The 20,675-nt window shown below is 38.3% G+C and overlaps 1 protein-coding gene across 3 annotated transcripts; it reads right to left on the bottom strand.

Annotated features, from left to right (window-relative positions):
• PROSER1 (proline and serine rich 1) lies at positions 1–20,368 on the bottom strand. 3 transcript variants are annotated; one of them, XM_080351976.1, is made up of 14 exons: positions 20,246–20,368; positions 17,054–17,119; positions 16,216–16,284; positions 15,676–15,770; positions 13,735–13,828; positions 13,115–13,225; positions 12,332–12,415; positions 11,320–11,398; positions 9,237–9,332; positions 9,071–9,115; positions 6,640–6,821; positions 5,060–5,190; positions 4,254–4,401; positions 1,265–2,944 (listed from the first exon to the last, which is right to left on the bottom strand). In XM_080351976.1, exons 1-14 carry the CDS (start codon positions 20,288–20,290, stop codon positions 2,822–2,824), a joined length of 1,368 nt encoding a protein of 455 aa, XP_080208102.1. In that variant the 5' UTR covers positions 20,291–20,368; the 3' UTR covers positions 1,265–2,821. The 3 variants fall into 3 exon arrangements, with proteins under 3 accessions (XP_080208101.1, XP_080208102.1, XP_080208100.1); XM_080351975.1 differs by lacking the exon at positions 1,265–2,944 and adding an exon at positions 1–152 and having other exon boundaries at positions 5,060–6,821; XM_080351974.1 differs by having other exon boundaries at positions 5,060–6,821.
• Between the last annotated feature and the right edge of the window lie 307 nt (positions 20,369–20,675).

Raw genomic sequence — 20,675 nt, 5'->3', positions numbered from 1 at the left:
TGGTTTGTCAAACTTTTCTGTCAAATTTTTCATTGGCTGTTTAAAAGTGATGCTCATACAAGCATGAAAGAGCTCAGGAGAAATCACCCCCTTCAGAAATTCCAAGGCTGGGTCACAGGAGTTTGCTGCAATGCAGAACACAGACTTTATTCCTGAAGAGAAAAAAATTAATAAAAAAACAGTTTTACATCAGCAGAAATGTTTAAGAAATTGAAACTTACCTTAATCCTAACCACTGCAAAGTTCAGTTTACAAAATGTTGCTCAATGTGATTCAGTAAGAACCAGAGAGCCCATTCGAGACAAAATCTTGACAATTTAATGCTTCTTAACCTATTTGTACTGTTAGCTAAATACTCATGAGGAAGTTCTATGTAAAACTACACTAGCTGTGCATGAAATACTCTTTTATGGGTAAAGGAGAGCACAGAGACACCACTTAGAAAATACATTGTTTCAGAATAGCGTTTAATGCAGTGTATATTCACTGCTTCTCACCTGGTTTCATTTGGAGAAACAGGGCTCCGTGGTCTCTTAAGTATCTTTGAACTGTCTAATGTTCAGACAGAAAAAAACCAACAATACACACCCCATGACCATTCAATAGATTTTTTCAGAAACAAACAATACAAAGTGCTTACTTTTTGATAAAACACTGTATAACAGCTGATGTCTGGTACTTGTTTTTGACTGAAAGGTAATGTGGGTGAGTTTAAACTTTGACTGCTTGATGGGGAAACTAGGATACGTTGGAGATCAAACTCGGCACCTCAGTAAGGCTACAAAACACTCCGACCTACTTTACATTCACATCTATGGGATAAAAGCCAATTTGGTCTTGAGAAAATAGTTATATTTTTATTTTCTCCTTCTCCAATTGATTTACAAAGCTACAAGTCATGACAAGAATGAGAAGGAAAGGATAACGAAAGATGGCAGAGATTTTTTCCAAAGATTTCTTGAGTCAAGACATAAGGCACAGATTTTAAAAGCAGTTCAAAGTGGAAAATCATTAGAATTCAACAGATTTCACAGAATTAAATATGCGATGTTTTTAAATTTAAAGTAATATGTAAATTTGATTATTAAACTGCAAGACTACCCAACTGCCAACAAAGTATTGAGGACACTATTTAATTTTTTTATCTAAACACTTCACAGGATATTTCTATTGCCACTCTTTATGAAACCAGTTTTATTATTCAGCATATAATTCTGCATCACAAAGAAATAGCATAAGCAAGATCAAACATTAGGAAGTGTCTTAGTAAAAACAAGTTTATTAATCTGTATTTTAGGTATGTAAATAGTCCACAAACCTTTTTGCCATGACTGTAAACTTTTTATTTAAAAAAATTGTGTTAAAAACCAATACAGGAGTTTCCGTTAATGTTCTAAAAAAGTTTGTTCACATCTTAAAAGAAAATACATTAGCAACATCTCCCAGCAGAATTCATCTTTAAAAAAGTAAAACTCTAGGTACAGAGCTTTTCTACAGTATAGTATCCTCTACATTTTAATTTAATCACAGGATTGAATATCATTCATCTCTATTGCCTCTAGAACATGATCAAGAGTTTGCCTTAAATAGATGATATTCAATGGTGTGTTACACATTGCCACAGGTACTAACATTATTAGAAGAGTGCACAACTGAATTTCACTAACAAAGCAAGACCTTTCTATATGCTGCGTCATAACCCTTCCTAACCAATACAGTTAATTTAGCAGTTAATTTAGCTATATGCCTTTAAAATCATGTATGTTTTCCAAGGAAAAATACTAAAAAAATCCATGGTCCAAATTCTGCTCCCACTTATATTCACAGGATAACATAAGCACCATCAAGTTGTGGTTTATCACCAAAAAGCGTAGAGAGAACCAATGAGTTTATGAGTATAAGGGGGAGAAGAACTTGACCCATGTCTGTAAACATTCACAAAAGTCTGCAGTCAAAAGTGCCGGATAGGCAGCCTACCCGCAATACAATTATTTCGTTCACAGAGAGGTGCCGGGGCAGGGAGAATGCTGTGGAACATTATTTGAGAGGCAAATTAAAATGCTTTTATGTACTTTGGAAAGACATATTCTCAGCTAGTTAAACCATACTCCAGGAAAACATGACCCACTTCTAGCCAAATACAGTACAGCATCATTTCCTAGCTCTCCTGTTCAGATTCCGACAAAGAAGTACACAATTCAGCAGCAAGCCCATGACAATATTTTCAAAGCGTAAGAAGACCCCCAAGCCCCTCTGATCCAGCCTCCCCTTAACATACTGCTGATGCTATGAGGAGATCCTCACACATACGAAGATCTGAAGAACCATAAACTGACCTTGATCCATGCACACACAAGAAATGTGCATCCAGATCGTCTACAGCTTTAAGTATCTAGTTTCAGTCTAGACCTCATTCTATATGAACCACATATACCATACAAAACATAACAGAAGGATAGGTGCTTATACACACTATTAAGTATATTTGTTCTTCCCATTCCATTTGACAGCCAATTGCTCTATTTACATAAATACCTGTTTGAATGTTCCTGATCCTGTAAGACACCAAACATTCAACTCATAAGCTAAAAGGAGAGTCAAGGATGCCCAGCATTTCACAGGATCAGACCCTGAATCAACTAAATGCAATCAAGAATTAGGTTTGACATCCGACACAGCCTCCTGGAATCATTTTACCCTCATGTTTTCCCCCTCTTCCCCCAGTTCAGACCATGCTCCCAATTAACACGGAGACAGCTTTCAAAGTGAATACGATTGGGCTCTGTCAAGCAACCACTGCAGTCTTTAAAATGTTTGGTATTTATTGCCATCCACTCTGGGGCAGACTGGTCTGCAATGAAAATGGTGTTCCTGGTGTTGACGGATAGTTAGCAAAACCTTCAGTCTGAGCTGTATAGTTCTCCAGAGCAGAAGCAGAATGTGCCTTCAAGGAAGAGAAGTTGTTAGGAAACAGCACTGATAAAAACAAAGAAACAAACAAAAATCTAAATCAAGCAAAATTTCAGGCACAATACCAGTCCTACTCAAGCCAAAACAAAGAAAGTATTAATATAATCTGAAGTGTGCAAAAAACAGAGGTGAGCAATGCACCCACACGCAGATGTTAAACTGTAGCGCAACAATTGCTCTGAAATACCAGAGAATGAGGCAGGCAGTTGGATTAAGAAGAAAAACGAAGAAGCGTTAATGGCATTTACTTTCCAGTGGATTAAGTCACAGCTGATTTGGACAGCAAAGCTTAATCAGGAGTTGTACTGTTTCAGACTTTGAGCTCTGTCTTCATTGCTCAAGTAGCTAAGTGTTAATTTTAGTGACTGGAACTTGTAAACAAGAAAGCTGTTTCCTCAATGCAATCTGCGTACATGGATTTCTACAGAATAAATAAATTCCTGAGCTGCAAAAGCAGCATGGCCTAGATGAAGTAACTTGCTTCTTCCAAACTATTTCCCCTGATAGTCAAAAGGTATCTCACAATGTTCTACATATTGAACAGTAATTAGACACATGCTCCATTTCAAAACCTGATGTGTCATAGAAAAGAGACAATATTAATTCAAGACACTCAGCTGCCTCTTTTAGTATTTTGTAAAGAAGTACGAACTTCTTACCAGAATCCTTAATCTGTACAGAGGCCATTTTCAATAAAAGGCAAATTAAATACCTAAATACAAACTCTGATGATAGTTTCAGTTAACTCATGTAGGTTGATGAATGAAATAAGTTGTTTCACGGACAAGAGAGATGATAAAACTACACATTACCTAAAACCTCCTCAAGCTTATCTTATAATTGTATTTGTGGAAATTATCAAGAGAAAGGCACAACCACAGCAGACACAAATTCAAGACAATCTGATTGCATGTGTATAGAGAGGGACATAACTCATAAAAAACTGGTTTTCCACAGAAATCTTTAATAATTAAAATGTCAGACTGGAACTGAGCACAGATTTTGCAACTGCATGGCCAGTTCATTAAATTTAACAGATTTCACTTGCATGTCTTCTCTTTTTCCCTTCACTCATTTCACAATGAGTTTTCAAAATAGGTTTAATCACATTCATAACACCCAGAAGCACTGCCCATTGGCCTTGAGTAAGAGGTTAATATGAGTTGTTCTTGTAATCAGTTCTCAAACAGGTTAGAGGTTTTAATCATTTACTGACTTAACACACAAGAACACGTTCAAACGATTACTGGAAGCAAAATACTATTAAGAAATAGGCACATTACCTGTAGTAGTGCTGACTGTGCAGCCGCACTATGCTGCAATTCCTGCAAGGAAGATTGTGCGGCACTTTGGGGAAAGCCAGGGATACCAGGGAGAGATAAAAGACCAGGAAAAACTGCATTTCCTGGTGTCTGTAGTCCGGAAGTCAGGCTGAAAGAATGTCAAGATGCAACTATTATTAGGAAAATCTGCTTTATGCCATGTTTTTCCCTCTATAAGCTTACATCTACATAAATTAGAAAAGAACCTCTGCTTTCTAAACCTCGTGAAAGCCAAAATTTACAAACAGAAGCCTGGTCTCTATGCACCTACAAATTATTAATGCATATACAAACCAAGACTGTCTGGAGCATACCTAAGAAAGGAACTCAGAAATTTTTGTACCTCTGCTCTGCCTACAATTTGGACACAAAAAGCTTTGCAAATTAAAGTTAATGCTGAGTACTTCCTTAAAACATAGGAATATCTAGGATATTGTCTGCCATTACCTGGATATGTCAATGGATGCCCACGTGGAATCCATTCTTGTAAAAGGCTAGGAGGTGCCGAGTTTCCTCATCTGGGAAATAAGATCACTCAGCACCTCACTGGGTTAGACTGTCCTAACGGTGACTACTGGGGACAACCTACTCAGTAATTACTCTATTTGTTTCTAAAGACAGGTGGAAATCTATTGGTGAACTAACTTCAAAAATTAACTCTAATTACTCACTGTGAGTGAAACTAACGTCTATTCCTCAAGTAAAATCAGTGTTTTGCTCAAGGGAAAAAGAAAAGGTTCTGACCTCCTTCAGAAACAGAAACATACCCAGCCTGTGCAACAAGTGCAGAGTTGAAGTTTGAGCTAAAGGCCGAGGCAAACCCTGGCAGGACCGGAGCTGGAGATGGGGCTGTGGCAGCTGCTGGCAACGGTGCAACTGCTGCTACTGCAGAAGATGCCTGGAGGCCAGGGAAAGAAGGGAGAGCAGGAGTGACAGAGGGTGTGTTAGAGACAGGAAAACCAGGGAAGGATGGGTTTGATGATCCCAGAGGTCCCTGGGCAACAGAAAAAAGGGAAGGGACGGCACTGGACAAGTTAAGCGAGAAGGGTGGAGCAGATACTGTTGCTGAGGCGGCGAGTCCTGAGAGTACGGCGGCGGTGGAACTCACATGAGGGGCAGACATGGCTGAAGCGCTTGTAGACGGAGTAGCTAACAAAGACCCTGGGAGAGTGACGGGTGGCGTAAGTGCTGGATTACCAGTAAAAGCAAAGTTACTGGTTAGAGACGTAAAAGGTGGGAGTCCATTGAACACAGGGGCAATGGGAGCAGAGGAGCCATGTGGGGTGAGGGAGATGGAAGCCAGAGAATTGGAGTTGTTTAGAGGAGCACTCAAAGAGGAGAGACCTGATAGCGCTGGATTCAGGGAACTGGGTAAACTGACTGGCACTGAAGCTGCTGAGGTGTATGCACGCCCAAGCGCTGACAGTCCTATAGTGCCATGAGAAGGGCCAGCTGAATGAGAAGGACCTTTGAAGGCCGACAGGGTAGGACTCATGGGTTCTGTTTTAACCAGAACTGGGATATTTGTGGCAGCTGGGGCTGATGAGAGTTGCTGATCTGGATTAGTAGGGCTTGTGCCATGCAAGAGGGAGGCAGATGAGCCACAGTTGACTGGCATAATTGATGGAGAAGTGGTTAAAGGTGACTGTGTAGGCAATGTTGGAGGAGTGGAACTAGAATTGGCCACAGATGGGGATGGAAGACCTGGAAAAATGGCCAGCCCGGGTGTGGAGGAACGCTGTGGGGTGGGGGTGGCTGATGGAGTATAACATTTGTTGACAGAGGAAGTGGGAGGGTCAGAGCTTTGATTAGCAAGAGCAGACAAAGAAGCAAGCTCACTTGTCATAGCAGAAGGTAAAGCAGATGAATTGATTAATGAAGTGTCATTTGATGTCAGAAATCCTTTTAAGACAGACAAAATTGGGTTAGGCAAGCTAAGAGAACCAGGAATGGTAGTGGCAGAAGAATTAGCAATTGTAGATGGAACAGGACTAGAAATCCCTTGGGTGCTGGGAGGCAAGGACAAGGGGAGGCCAGCAAAAACTGATGACAATGGAGTGGGATTATTAGCAGAAGCAATTGAAGAGGTTGCAGAGAACGGGAGACCAGCAAATGGTGCAGCAGCAGATGCAAAAGCTTCACCAGGTGCAGGTGTGGCGCATGGTGTGGAAGAGCCTTGTGGAGCTGGCGTAGCTGTGGTTATAGAAGCTAGCCCAGAAAAAACGGCAGGGATAGGCGTAGAGGTTGCACTGTGAGCAGATGTGACAGGAACACCAGGTAAGGAAAGGGATTTGATGACAGTAGGGGTTGGGGTGGGTGGCTGAGATGTATGGATGGAAGAGGAGACCTGTCCTGGGAAAACAGGAAGGACAGGGGTAGACATGTTCATCCCAGGGATGAGTGGAGTTGCAGGTGCTAATGGATGGCTTATTGCCTTGACAGGTGATGGGGTAGGGACTGGAGTAGCAGCAGGTGTTGAAGGATTAGAACCATGAGGAGTAAAGAGCTGATTCGTTTGTGCAGAAAAAGCTGCAAAGAAACAAAAGTGGTAAGAATACTTGAAACTGTCAGAAATGTTTGAAATCAACACAAACACATTTTATACAGTATTTCAAAATATGATACACAGGCAATAGCTGACATACAATGTCTGTATATGAACAGTGAACACTGGAGCCTATGAAAACAAAACAAAAAGGTATGTACAAACACATCACACAAGTTGCACATGACGTAGGCAACCACTCCTCTTTAAAACACTTTGTGACATCTGCTACCTCTTCATGATCTCATGCAAGACAGTTAGATACTCAAACATACTCCACAAGAATGTCTGAGTGACACAGGTAAACACCCTCCCTCTGGTCTCTACCACCTGGCAGTACCCGAAACAGATCTAATATCCCATCGGCATCAGATCACCTGGGCTCCTCTGCATCCACTGCCACTGAAGGTCAGAATTTCCTTCAGAACCAGTTAATTCAATGTATCATGATCTCAGAGAAGTTTAGTCAACAACTGAAGAAAGATGATTTCAGGTGCTGGTATTTTTCTTTCCTTCAAAATCAGGCCATTCTCTTCACTGTGTCTCCTTCAGATTTTGATTCTAAGAAGGTACACTTTTAAATTCATGTATCACACTACAGTATTAAACTAACATTGGCACTTGACCTTTTCAACAAATATTTCTGTAAGTCTGAAGTCAGGTGTCTATAACTGAGGCAAGCGCCTGCCACTAGGAATAGAGACATCAGTCAAGCTGGAGGAAAATCTGCAAACGGGCACATTGGGGTTAATGGAAAGAAGTTGCATTTATGAACACTGGCATGTCATGAGCCTTGATATGCCCCTATCTAGCTCCTGGGGAATATGAATGTGTTCATGAATCATTCCTCCCAAACAACCCTCGTGCTTTATTTGACTTTTAAAATAATCTGTTCAACTGTAAGCAAATCACTGATCCAACCTGTCAAACTCATCACCCGTAACTCTGTAGCAGCTTAGATATCTCTTTTGCCAAAATTCTATATATACACACACAAACTCCAACACAGAATCTTTAAAATCTTCAACCTAAATTGGTATGACAAACTCCTGTGTTATGTATCTTGAAACTCTAAAACCAGCAAGTTAGCAAATAGAATATTTCCTTTTACATATTCTTTTCCAAAAACGTAGACCCAAATTGCTCAGCTCTGGATTCTACCCTTTCCTTATCCTGTTTCCGAGCTGAAGAATCTCCATGATCACAGTTGTCACAACTAGAGAAATACAGCTGCAATAGAACTCAGAGCTGTTACTGCATTTCTCCTCCCAAGAGATGTTATTCCTTACACTGTATTCATTTATCTGTATAAACTACCTTGTAAATACATGCATGATTAAAGGGGTATATATGAATAAAGTGATTCTTTGGAACAGCAACAATTCTGTAGGACTATCCCTATGCATAGAGGAGAAGAAACGTAACTTCTTTTTTTTTCCTATAAATATTTACAGGGGCTAAACTTATCATGGCCATTTTATCTATTTGGGGTACGTGTTAATATGCCTGAGTCAATAGTCAGTAGATTCACAGTTTCTGTTTGTCAAACCTAACAAAGTATTATGGAAGCCTTTGTATAAGTAGGTCATAATGGGAATTATTATTATCATTTGTACTCAATGTACAAAGCATATGAAGTACCACACGAATAAAGATTTAAAAAAAAAAAAAAAAGACAACTCTCTCTTCTGCAAAAAGAACTGGAATTTAAAGCATAAGACAAAAGTGCAGGTACACATAGTCAGATGTAACAGTCTGGGATAAGACATTCTATACATGGATTTCAACAAACTATAAACAAAGAATTTGTCTCTCTTGTATTCCTAGCTTCCCACAGCAGCTAATATACAACATTAAAATGTGAATGAGATTTCAGGTATCTGTCTGAAGTTTTAACAACTGCAAAGATATTAATGAAGTGTTTCAGTGTACTACATTGCAAAGCATGTTTTGATTTCATTTTCTTTACATGATTTCTCACACACTTATATGCTGAAGAATATACAACTTTAATGAACTAACGCAAAAGGCGGAATTTTAATGTTACAATGCTTCTAAGTGTCAAATGCCTGAGATTATTTTTTAATTAACTCTCAGAGGATCCTATTCCAACAGCAGTCAAATATTTGGAGGCTTACAAAAATCCCCCTAAACAAATACATTGTTTACATTTTCTGAACAAATAACAAAGACACAATCAACACAAAACTCCCCCTGGGGATTTGCAATTTACCTTGATTTTGGGAAGGTTTTGCCTGGCTGGAAAGTTCCTCATTTTCTAAACAGAGAATAACAGCTTGTTATTTAAAAGCAAATGGAACTCCAGCAGCGAATAACCCATTCACAACAATGAATTAGAAAATATACGATCAACATTTTTAAAGGTATGCATGCTTTACCTGATACCACTGGGTTAGCAGTGTATGGCGGAGGAGCTGGTAAGCCTGGAGCTATGACATTAGCCATTGGAACTAAGCCGGCATTGTTGTAAGCACCTAAAAGAACCAACACAATACACATCTCAGTTGGAAGAACCCATATCTAAGTGAACCAGTGTCCTTTCCTTTAAAAGAACCAAAAACCCAGACCAGTTAATCATCCAGGCTGGATGCTGGCTTTTTGCCAATGTCTGCCTAAGTGACATGCATTATGATCCAAATTTTAGGAAAAGCAGTTCTCTTGAAAGAGCCTGAAAAGGTCAGGTTTCAATTGCTTTCAGTTCCATTTTGCCTGAAAAACTCAAAGGGGAGGAGTGATTCAGAACGTCTGAAGCATCATTTCTTTGCAACTCTTCCTTTAACATAAAAGCCTTGACAAACGAGACAAACATACAGCATCGACCATGACCAGTCCTCCAACACCAGTCAGAAAAATGTCCCATCTCAAATACTTAGTCTCTCAGAATTCAAATCACAGGAACATAAATATACCTCACAGTGGTCCTGAAAGGGTATTTTAAAAGCATTAGAGCTTACACTTTATGGGAAAAAGTAGCACTTGAACATTTCTCAAAGTGCAGTAATTTGTCATATGTAATTCCTTTCTGACATTTTCATGATAGTTTTACCTAATGTTAAGATTTTTGCATGACAACTCTTGGCTGAAATTCAGAAAAGTAACTAACAATCATAGCATCACCCAGGAAGGAAATGTTAAACCAATATATGTAAGAGGCAGAAAACAAAACATCATTCTGACCATTGCTTCAAAAGAAACACATTCAATAGTTTCACGTCAGTATCTGCAATCTCATTAAACATTTTATATATATATATATATATATAAAAATATATCATCAGTTGTAAGTTCTGTTGTTACAAGAGTTTGGTTTTTTTTTTAACCATGTAGCACCCTAATAAGGCCCTGAAAACTCAAAATCTGTTTCAAATCCTAAAATCTACTAGCATTTACATCTAGTCACAGGCCAAATTTTGTGCCCTAACTTACTTTGGATAGGATTTGTTCAATATAAATTTGAGCCAGTCTGCAAGTTTCCTGTACACTTTCTGTGGAGTAAGTCATTTCTAGGGCACAAATCATCAAGCTTTAGCCACTAGTAGTGCAAATTTTTCCAAACTGACTATAAAGAGACTTGCAGACATCACACTGGTTAGATGACTCGCCCTTCAACACGCATCCTAAGAGCTCTACCACACCTTCTTATCAAATATGTTAAGACCTTCCTGAAATACCTAACACTAGTGAAAAGCAAGCATCCTAAGCAGAGCACTCATTTTGCAACACAGAATGGCAAGATTAGGAAAAGCTTTCAGCTGCTGCTCAAAAAGACCAGAGTCTGACCACACAAGTACTCCAACTTCTTCTTCCAAATAAATGGCAATTGCCTTGCTCCCATCCAAAAATGTCTGGAATCAAACAACAGATAAAGCAGAGTAAAGAGAGAGGAGTTTATGAAGAAAGACTCAATCTTCCCTGAGGCACAAGACTAGGAATAGTAAGACCAGACACAGGAAAAAGATATCACTGAATTTTTATTTTAGGTAACTGTTTTAAAGTACAGCTGAAGGCAACTGAGAAACAGATTACCGTCCTTCAGCAAGTTCCTATGTATTTCCACCCAATCCAGGGCTGTGCCTGACCATATCCTAAGTTTGGTACAACAGCAAGTCAACAGACTTGTCAAGCCAAAGCCCAAACCTTAATCAAACATTATAACAAAGACACAGACCTATATTCTTGTCTAACATGCACAGTGCCTCCCATAAATGAAATATTTTGTCACCAGAACAGAATTGTGAATTTTCTTTATGATGTGATCACTGGGAAAAGAAGTCAATATATTCCTCTTTTTATCAACTCTGAGTCATGACAGGAAGAGGTGGAAACTAATACCCAGAGCATGTTCAGGGAGTGCAAGCCCATTTCAGATATGATCATGGTCAGAGAAACTGACACTCAACGCTTATTAAAAGGCAAATGGAGTAAACAACACCATCAAACTAAAACACAGAGAAGCCTTACTTGGTGCAATAGTTGCATGTGGCCGACATGGTGGGATGGGGTATGGAACTGGTTTGTGTGGGTTGTAGGTTGATGGAGCCTACATAAACAAAAAACAAACAGAAGAAGCAATAGTGAAAACATTACCTAATGTTTCTCAGGCAAAAAGCTAACATTCAGATACTACTACAGACAGCTGTTCTTCACTGGAAAAACATTTGATATCATATTTCTTCATAATAGCCATAGCGACTGCAAATATTTCACTGTTTCTGAAAGGAATGAAACAAACATCACTAGTATATGTTTAGATTTTAATATAACACTGAACACAGGTGGGAAAGGGAACTCCTTCCTGCCTTGTAGTGTTCACGCTCTCCAGTCTTAGACTGACTTCTCGTTTTAAAGATTTAGCACATTTAAAACTAACAAATAGTTATGAAGTTACTTGTCCTTTTAAAATAATATATTTAGTGGGAAACATCTCGTAATAAAAGTGAAAACAAAACATTTGGACAATACTTCAAATTAGCAGCAGGTTCATTGGGAGTTCGCCCCACATGCTTAAAAATTTTGAAATACAAATCAGCTATGTTGTTAGAAAACAAGAACCTTCTTCTAAGGCACTGCTGTAATTTAGGTTTCCAAGATGCAGGGTTTTTTATGTTCATGTAGGAAACCCTCAGAGACTGTATTAAAAAATTTGTATCTAAAACTTACACTAGCTCATGATGGACTACTAAAAATGCTTTTAGCTTTCTCTTCTGCTAGTTAATTCTGCCTTCGAATGCACACACGTTATATCCCCTAGATAATCCTATCCCACATAGATATAAACTAGAGCTTGTTTTCAAGTTAAATAAAAATATGTTAGGTCATGTTATTGTTATTATAGAAGGTAGCTTTGTTTAACCTGATGCTCTACAGTCTTCTTGCAACATAACAGCATTTCATACAAAAGCCTCATTGAATTGGCTGGTGGTTTAATTTTTTTTTTACAAGCTTAATTTACTTATTCATTTATTAAACATACTGGTTTGGATGGTCCAAGTATACGGGCTGCTATTCCCTTTCCTTCATTAGTACATTCTTCTGTGTCCTTTTTGATAGGGGTTCCCTGAAACAAAAGAAAATGGAACTATTAAGCACTAACTTAGAAGTAAATCTTGCTCTATGCATATTAGATTTTTTTTCTGAACTACATTCAAGTTTTTGAATATTCTGAAAGTGATATTCAACCAAGTTTATTAGGAAAAAGAAACTGTGTTTTAGGTTTGTAAAATAAGAGCATTCCAATAGCTTGGTTTATAAAACTGAGCTTTTGTAAAGAGATGCATATTAAACAGTCCATGCTTCTGACATAATCAGAATTCTGCATTTTGATTGGTGGACATGATAACTTATATTTTACAGTCCCTTGAGTGTTCACAGGAAAAACTTAACACGGTTGCTCAAGAACTACACAAAGACTAGCAGCAGTACTGTAGTGATGATATTAGGTCATCTTATCAACCTACCAGTAAGGCTCTTTACACCTCTCCCAATTCTGCCAAATATCGCCAGAGTTTACAATGCTTTCCTTATATGAACAATGTCTTATTATGCAGTAGCCTTTACTTGAAGCAGCATAGAAAGAAAAGGCAAATAAAAACAATGCAAGTTCCCTATGGATATGTAATGAAGTAATAAAAAACCACAAAACATTGCTTTTGATTTCATGCTTCCTTCCACATATATGAATCCTGGTTTTGATTATGCTATAACAAATCCTAAATCAAGGATGTTGTGAAAAGCAAAAATACAGGATCGTGCTTACTGGAAAAATTCCATTTATGCGGCTTGGTTTGCCCTTGGGATAAGGGTTGCCAGGAATCATGCCACAGGATGATATCATAGCATGAGGAGCCTTACAACCCGTTTTTGAAGCCTGAAAAATAAACAAGAAAGGACATTATTTTCTATCAAATCCAATGCTTTCCATAAATGAATTACTATTTCATTACATTTAGACGGCATGAATCAACCTACATGGAACAATTCAAAGCTTTGTCTCAAATCGTCTTCCCAAATAGTCCAAATAGTGTTAGGTTCTGCGAAAGTGCCTTCTGTTTTGAATAACTCTACTTGACCCCGTCTGCTTCTACTGAACTTGGGGTTAAGCACTTGGTGCTTCCTAAAACAAATGCAGACTGTTTCCTTCAGCACTGGTTGTAATTCCATGCTCTTTTTCCATAGGATCCTAATGCCTGACAGAAACTTCCCTCTTTTTTCCACAGATATACACAGCTCCCATCTTTTTTCAGCCACTTCTTTCCACTTGTCTTCCACCAGTAGTTCCCAGCAGTCCTTATGGTAAGTCTTGACCCCACAATGACCACGACAATGGAGACAATACTGTATTTGACAGAATCAGGGATACTAGAGTATCTTGACTACCTGTTCAAGAATTCTTCTGCATCTTTTCTTCTCTGACATATTAATTCTGAACAGATCTTCAATAAGCCGATAATTCTGAGCATCAACAATGTTGCTATAAATAAAGACACTGATTACTGTCATTCCATATACTTATCAGAACCAACATACTACTGAAAAGTAATCAACAATTTTTCAGCCAATACCCAACAATACATTAAAAAGCATAATTAGTTCAAATCATAAAATTATTGTTCTTATTGAAGTACAAAAACCAGGCTTAAATATGAACTTCATACCTGTAAGTGAAACATAGGATTAAATACCAATACAGAACAATGGACGACAATGGCTAAACCTTGTGGCAAAAATAACTAAAATGAATTTTGCATCACAACAGTTCATGAGAAAGCTTTAATTGCTACTAGCACACAATTCCCAGCACGGCAGAAAATCAGCAGCTACTTGGTTTGCAACTGTTTCTTTCCAGACTGGTAGAGAAACAAATTTTCATCTTATTTACTCCAGAATCAAAAAGATGAAACTCCTGGAAATACTCTCCGTGTTCTGCAGAAATAGTGAAACGCCTCACATAGTTCCAAAAAGTACCCTTCCTTTCTCTTTGCTAGACGTGTTAAAGAAAACAACAAAACATGCAAGTACAAGGAGCCTAATGCCTGATTCTACCTGCCTTTTTCAAAACCCTGACCCCACAACCTTCACTGCTGTCAAACACCACCTGCCCCATCCAAACTACTGGAAATAGAATACAGCCGCAAAAAGGAGGCCTTCTCAAGAAAGGGTATTAGAAGAAATGGAATCAGCAGAATGTTGAAGAAAGACATGAAAAACTCTTCAAAGAATGCTATTAAGATGCTAATGGACTTTCAGGTTTGTTCTCTAGTTTTGATTAGCAAAGTAAGTAGTACATAGATTTGGGTTAGGATTTCTATATCATGACTCCCTAATTATGCTCTTGCACTGTGGAAATTCTACAGCTAAAGAAGTCACTATGCTTTCCCCCCACACCAGCTGAAGTGTAGCAGCTGAAGAGTCAATGAGCTCCAATCTCATTTCAAGCAAAACAGGTTAGTTTAAAGTGCCACTGAACTTCCTTTAGGCTGCCATGTTTTGCTTTGGTCTGAAGGAGACTGGGAGCGCTCACACAGCTTCTTAAAGCTCAATTGTGAAAGCAAGACCATATCTATATCCTCAGTCTTATTTGTTTTATGGTTATTTATATCATTAATTTACATGCCCGAAAATGTTCAAGCTGGCTGTAATATATAGCATTCATATGCCAAGCAGACATACTAAATGCAAAAAAAACCATCCCAACCCAAGCAAGAACAACATTTAATGTAATAAATCCCCTAAACCAGACAGAAGAGTTCCAGTATAAACTTATGTAGATGGTAGGTCCTTTGAAGCAGCTGTGTTTAGCAAAACATAATAAAAAACAACCTTCTGTGTACATATAAATTTAGAATACCTATACATCTTTTATAGACATTAGATCTGTAAATTAAATGTGTCAATTTAAGAGAACTATTTACTTACCTCATTTTTACACATGTAATATTTAGAGGGCTTTTCAAATGCAAAAGGGTCAATGCCCAGAATACTCTGGTCTTGAGCATTTTACATTTCAGTGAGCAGAAATAAGCTTAAGGCCCTCTTCATCCTCTACAAGATTTGGAAACCACTGTAAAAACACTGGCAAAGTGACAGCTTTCCAGCAGGGAGAAGCCCATACAGCAGCACACTCAAGACTCAGATGAACTATGGAACTCTGCACAATGTTTACTTCCAATTCTTCTTTTTACAGCCACATCAATAATGGATTTGTGCTTTACCTTAACTGGCCACAGTGCTTGCTTCTACAAGCATCTTAAATGTTATACACTCAAACACTACTAAAAACAATGCAAGTTAAGGAAATAAAACATGAGAGATACTTACGAAGCTAAGATTTCAAGGGCAATAAGTTTATCTTTACTGAATGTGAAGCAGTTGAGAATATTAACCATTTTCGATGCCGGAACTGCCACTATTTTCTGACAAGTAAGCAAGAAAGAAAAAAAGTGTCTATAAAGAAAGGCAGTACAATTATTTTAAACTCAGAATGCAACTCAGTAACAGCTTCATATAATGTATTTCAGTAAACATTTAATAATCTCTCCCTCTCTATATTCTAAATTCTGAACAAGCAACTCCAAAAAGCACTTGCCAAAAGCAAAGAAATTAGAAAAGTTCACAATAGTGACAAAGGGCTACATGTATTCTTGTGATACACAGGAAAGCAGAAGATACTTTAGTCAGAAAAGATACCCTCGTTAAAAGTATGAAGTTTCATATTTCGATACCATGGAAAGAAATGAAGAAGAAACTTGGAAGATTAAGGGGCAGACTGACCCATCACTTGCAAAAGTAGACACCACAAAACTAGAATGAGATTAAGAGGGCAAACTTACTGCACAAGATTATGTCGCAAGAACTTACATGTTGTAAAGCCTTTATCGCCTTAAGCTGTGGTTCAGCCCAGGAAAAATATCTCAATAACTCAACAACCTGCAAAGAAAGGCCTTCAATTAATCTTTTATATGTATTAAAAAAATATGCTAACAGCATCAATACGATCTTTCCATTTTTGGAATACAGCGGTATACTGCTAAAAAAACGTGTCTGTCTGTGATGTTTGATTGTCAATGCCTACCAGCATGTAACATTCCTTTTATTTCTAAGTAGGCACTTAAAATTTCTACCTTATGAGATGTTTTTCTACGGAAATATTTAAAATAGATACTTACTGCTCTCTATATATTTGCATATATGCAAAACAATTGCCACAGCATTAGGAAAAAAAGTAAGTCTTTCTGAAAAAGCTTATAAACATTCAGTATCTCAAACAGTGTATTCACTAAGCATACACAAACACACACACACACAAAACAAAAAACACAAAACACAAAAAACCAGAAACCGATATACAGAAGAAAAAGGATCAGGAAAAAAATATACATAGTACCAAAATAAGTTGGATACTTATTACTACATGCCAGTTTATAAATAGTTGCAAAAGAATCCTTAATTCCATGATGATAAACTTATCCATTTTTCCCCAAACAAAAATAATCTAATTGACGTTGATAACAAAACAAGTTGGAACTATTTTTAAGTTTATTGCTGATTTAATAATGAAGAATTAAATCTCCTCAGTTAAAAACATCAAAAAACTATTGTGATCAGCCTCAGTATGACTGGAGACACTATATTTCTGTATTACTGAATACACAAAACTAATAGTTCCCATTAAACCCATGACAGTGTTGACTTTTACCTGTTCACTTGAAAAGTATCCATGAACATATTCAATAGCTTTTAATTTGTACTCAGTCAATACAGCCTAGAAGATACAAGAAAAAAAAAGATGCATAATTAGTCCCTCAAACATTATAATTATGGCACAACCATCTGCTAGACTAACCTATTAATCTAAAAAATCTGACCTTACAAAGTGACATTTCCATCAACTACATTGCTATACTTCTAAGTAACAGAATATTTCTTAAATAATGGAGAGAACAACAGAAAACAGACTTGTAATTTAATTCTTCTGTTAAAAAGAGTCATTTTTTTATTTATTTAATTTTGCTTTTTGTTCTTGTTGTTTAACACTGTACTGAAGAGCACATCATCACTCTTCCTTTTGCCTCAAAGGTTTACATCAACTTTACATTAAACAATATAATAGAGTTGATTATCCATACAATCTCTTTTTGTGTTCCCTGAGAAATAATTTAAAAAGCATCTTACTTCAGTGAATTTATGAAGAAACTTGGTAACAACTCCATACAGATGGAATTAAGTACACAAGAAAACCTGCTCCAGAGGTTGATGTCTTGTCATAACCTTCCCAATGTTAAAACTTGAATACACAATCATACAAAACAAAGGAAGCAAAGTAGTTTAATGCAGTAGTTTAAAGACCACCACCTATGACTTAGTGGCAAGACTATTTTGTTGATAACCACCTGGGCTACCAATAGCCAGGGCTTCCTCCTTCTCTTCAGTGCACTGATGGATATATAAATGTAAACATGACAGGTAACAGCTGAATTCCTGCTCCAAATCGACGCACGCACCTTTCTTCCCCAGTTTCCAAGGCCCCCATCCATTGCCAGCTTTCATGCTAACTACTCTCAAATCACCTCCAGCTTCACCCACACACCCACTTCTGTCTCTTCCCTGTAGCCCTAAAATCTACCCCTGTTCCTTCTGGTTTTGCCCTTGTCCCCCCACACAGACAGATGTGAAGTTCTCCATCACTGCAACCCAGCTGTGAGCAGCCCAGGTGCACACACACACCCGCCCACTGTTCCAGGCAACCCCTTCCTTTCTGTACCTCCTCAAGAGACCAACAACACCAAACACACTGAAGTCACAGGGATAAAAAAACCCTCTCCTTTTCTCTTCATGCTCATTTTTTCTTCTCTCCCTTCCTTTTCTCTTCACATATTTTGGAAAAAAAAAAAAAAAAAAAAAAAAAAGCCTGGTATTTCACATAGCAACTTTACAAAAAAAAAAATTCACTTTTTTTTCTTAAATCAACAACTGAATAAATTCATAATAAGAACACAAACAGAAAGTGCTGCTATGTATATTTATGAAAAACCCTCAAAGTTTATTTTGTTAACAATAATAAATATATACAGGGAAAGACAGAACTAAGCTACAGATTAAGGCACTGAAATAATTGTCCCTGCTAATTGTAGGACAGAAATGGAACACACCAACACAAGAGATTTGTAAATCACATAATAAAGAAGGTTCTACCACAGAGCTAGAAACGAAGTTTAAACAAAAACCTCGCAACAAAGATACAAAACATGTATTTGGAAAATGAACATTACACTGGAAGAGCACAGCTATTATTAACACAGCACTGCATTGATCCTCAGATCAACAGTAAGTTAGGTTTACGGGAATACAGGCAGCTAGCACACAGCCAACATAATTGTCTAAAATCACATGTCAAAACCTCTTTTGTTTGAAGTCTTTAGTAATCACAGAGCACACGCTGAAGGGCCGCACTGCAGTAGTAATATTTGAAACATAATTCCCTCCCAACATCAATTCTCAGAGAAAATATTCATGTGCAATTTGTTCCTTGATTTTTTTCCCCAGATTTTCCATAAAAATTTTTAGGTTGGGAAAGAAATCCACACCCTGAAGCATCTTAGGCTGTGATGTTTTTAGCTGGTTACACAGCACAGAACATACCTGTGTTATAAAGAATTTATATGACCTTATGTAAAAATGCTAGCACGTGCAGTTTTGACAGCAGAGACTCATCACTGGGGCTTTTGAGCACAGCAATTTATACATCAATACATGCCAAAATAATCCTGCTACAGCTGCAGCCACTACTGCGTCTCATGCTGAAGAGAAGCTGAACTAAAACTCAACTCTGTAGCACCCAACTCCCAAGAAAGGAAATGACCTCTCCTAAACCATCCATCGTCACACAAACACCTATTACAAAACCACTAAGGATTCCTTCTCTGCCATAAGGCGATCTCATATAAAACAAGCCCCTCATTTTCCCACCAAGACAGCTTTCGCAGGATAATTAACTGTTCCACTGTGACATACCACCTCTGCTTAACTACTGCAAAATACATCATCCAGGTTTGTACTTCCCATGTAAGACAGAAATCATTAATCTCAGAGGTTCTGATTTTTTCTATGTCCTTTTCCACTTCCAACTGTCCAAATCACTCACTTTCCTGTTACAAGCCAGCCCCCCCTGTTCAGTAAGAAACCAGAAGCTCGACAGACATCAGGAAGCCCAGGTTCATATCTCTGCTACCCACAACTAGTAGGTGCTTTGCTCCCTGAGTTTTTACCAGGAGATGCACAAGCACAGTTCAGAGCATGCATCAAACCCCAGGATTTCACATCCTGTAGGAGGGTGTGCACACGCTCCTGAACTGCAGGAGATGTGGCTTTGAAACCAGTCCTCTCATGTCATATTTGTGTGTCGTATCTCCCAAACCATCATATAAAAGGTGGATACCTCATACTTTAAGTTCCCATATCTGGTCAGGCCAAACAAACACAGGCCCTCCCCCCACAAAAGAGACACTTGGTTATTTTGTTTTTCCTTTCTTATCCTCCTTGTCAATGACAATGCTGTGCTCAACTTATTAAAACGCTTTATTCAAATGAGCACTCTTCAAGCACAAGTTGTTAGCTCAGTGATAGCTGTCTGAACTGATTGTTTCCCGAGAAAATAACAATATCTCAAAGAGCAAGCATGTCACAGCAGCTTCACACTGTTATACCTGACATGCAAGAACTAGCACACATCAGTAACGCAGGATTATAGCTCATCACACTGAGGTGAAATTTAGTCTTTATTGAATCCTGAAGTTATTTTCAAAGAACACAAACACCTAACCTGATATGTTCATTACAAGGAACATTCTACCATCAAATGGTTAAACTAACATGCAAAACACGAAGTTACCTTTCTAATTTCATCCAGCACGGTTTCAAATGATTTCTTATCCATCTTTATTAGTTCATTCAATGCAGATACTTAAACATGGAAGAAGGAAAAAAAAAAAAAAAATCCAGGCCAAACTGTTTACTGAGAGATTTTAAGCACAGAAGAAAAAAAAAAAATAATTAAAAAAATAAATAAAGCAGTGCAAGAACGGCAGCTTGGGACCTTCTCAGCCCCCGGCACTTCAGCGCTGACGCCGCCGCAGCACCGGACACAGCGCAAGAGACAAAGGCGGACACGGCTGCTGCCGGGACCCGCGCACGTTCCGAGGCTGTTCTCGCCGGCGAAGGAAGAGGCAGGACCAGGGGCAGAGCGGCCGGGCCGGCGGCAGTCGCGGGGCGGCAGTCGCGGGGCGGCAGCCGCAGCCCCTCGGGCGGCCTCGCCGCGCCGC

The sequence above is a fragment of the Nesoenas mayeri genome (genome assembly GCF_963082525.1).
Source record: "Nesoenas mayeri genome assembly, chromosome: 1".
Classification (NCBI taxonomy): Eukaryota; Metazoa; Chordata; class Aves; order Columbiformes; family Columbidae; genus Nesoenas; species Nesoenas mayeri.
This window is presented reverse-complemented; position numbering and strand designations above follow the sequence as displayed.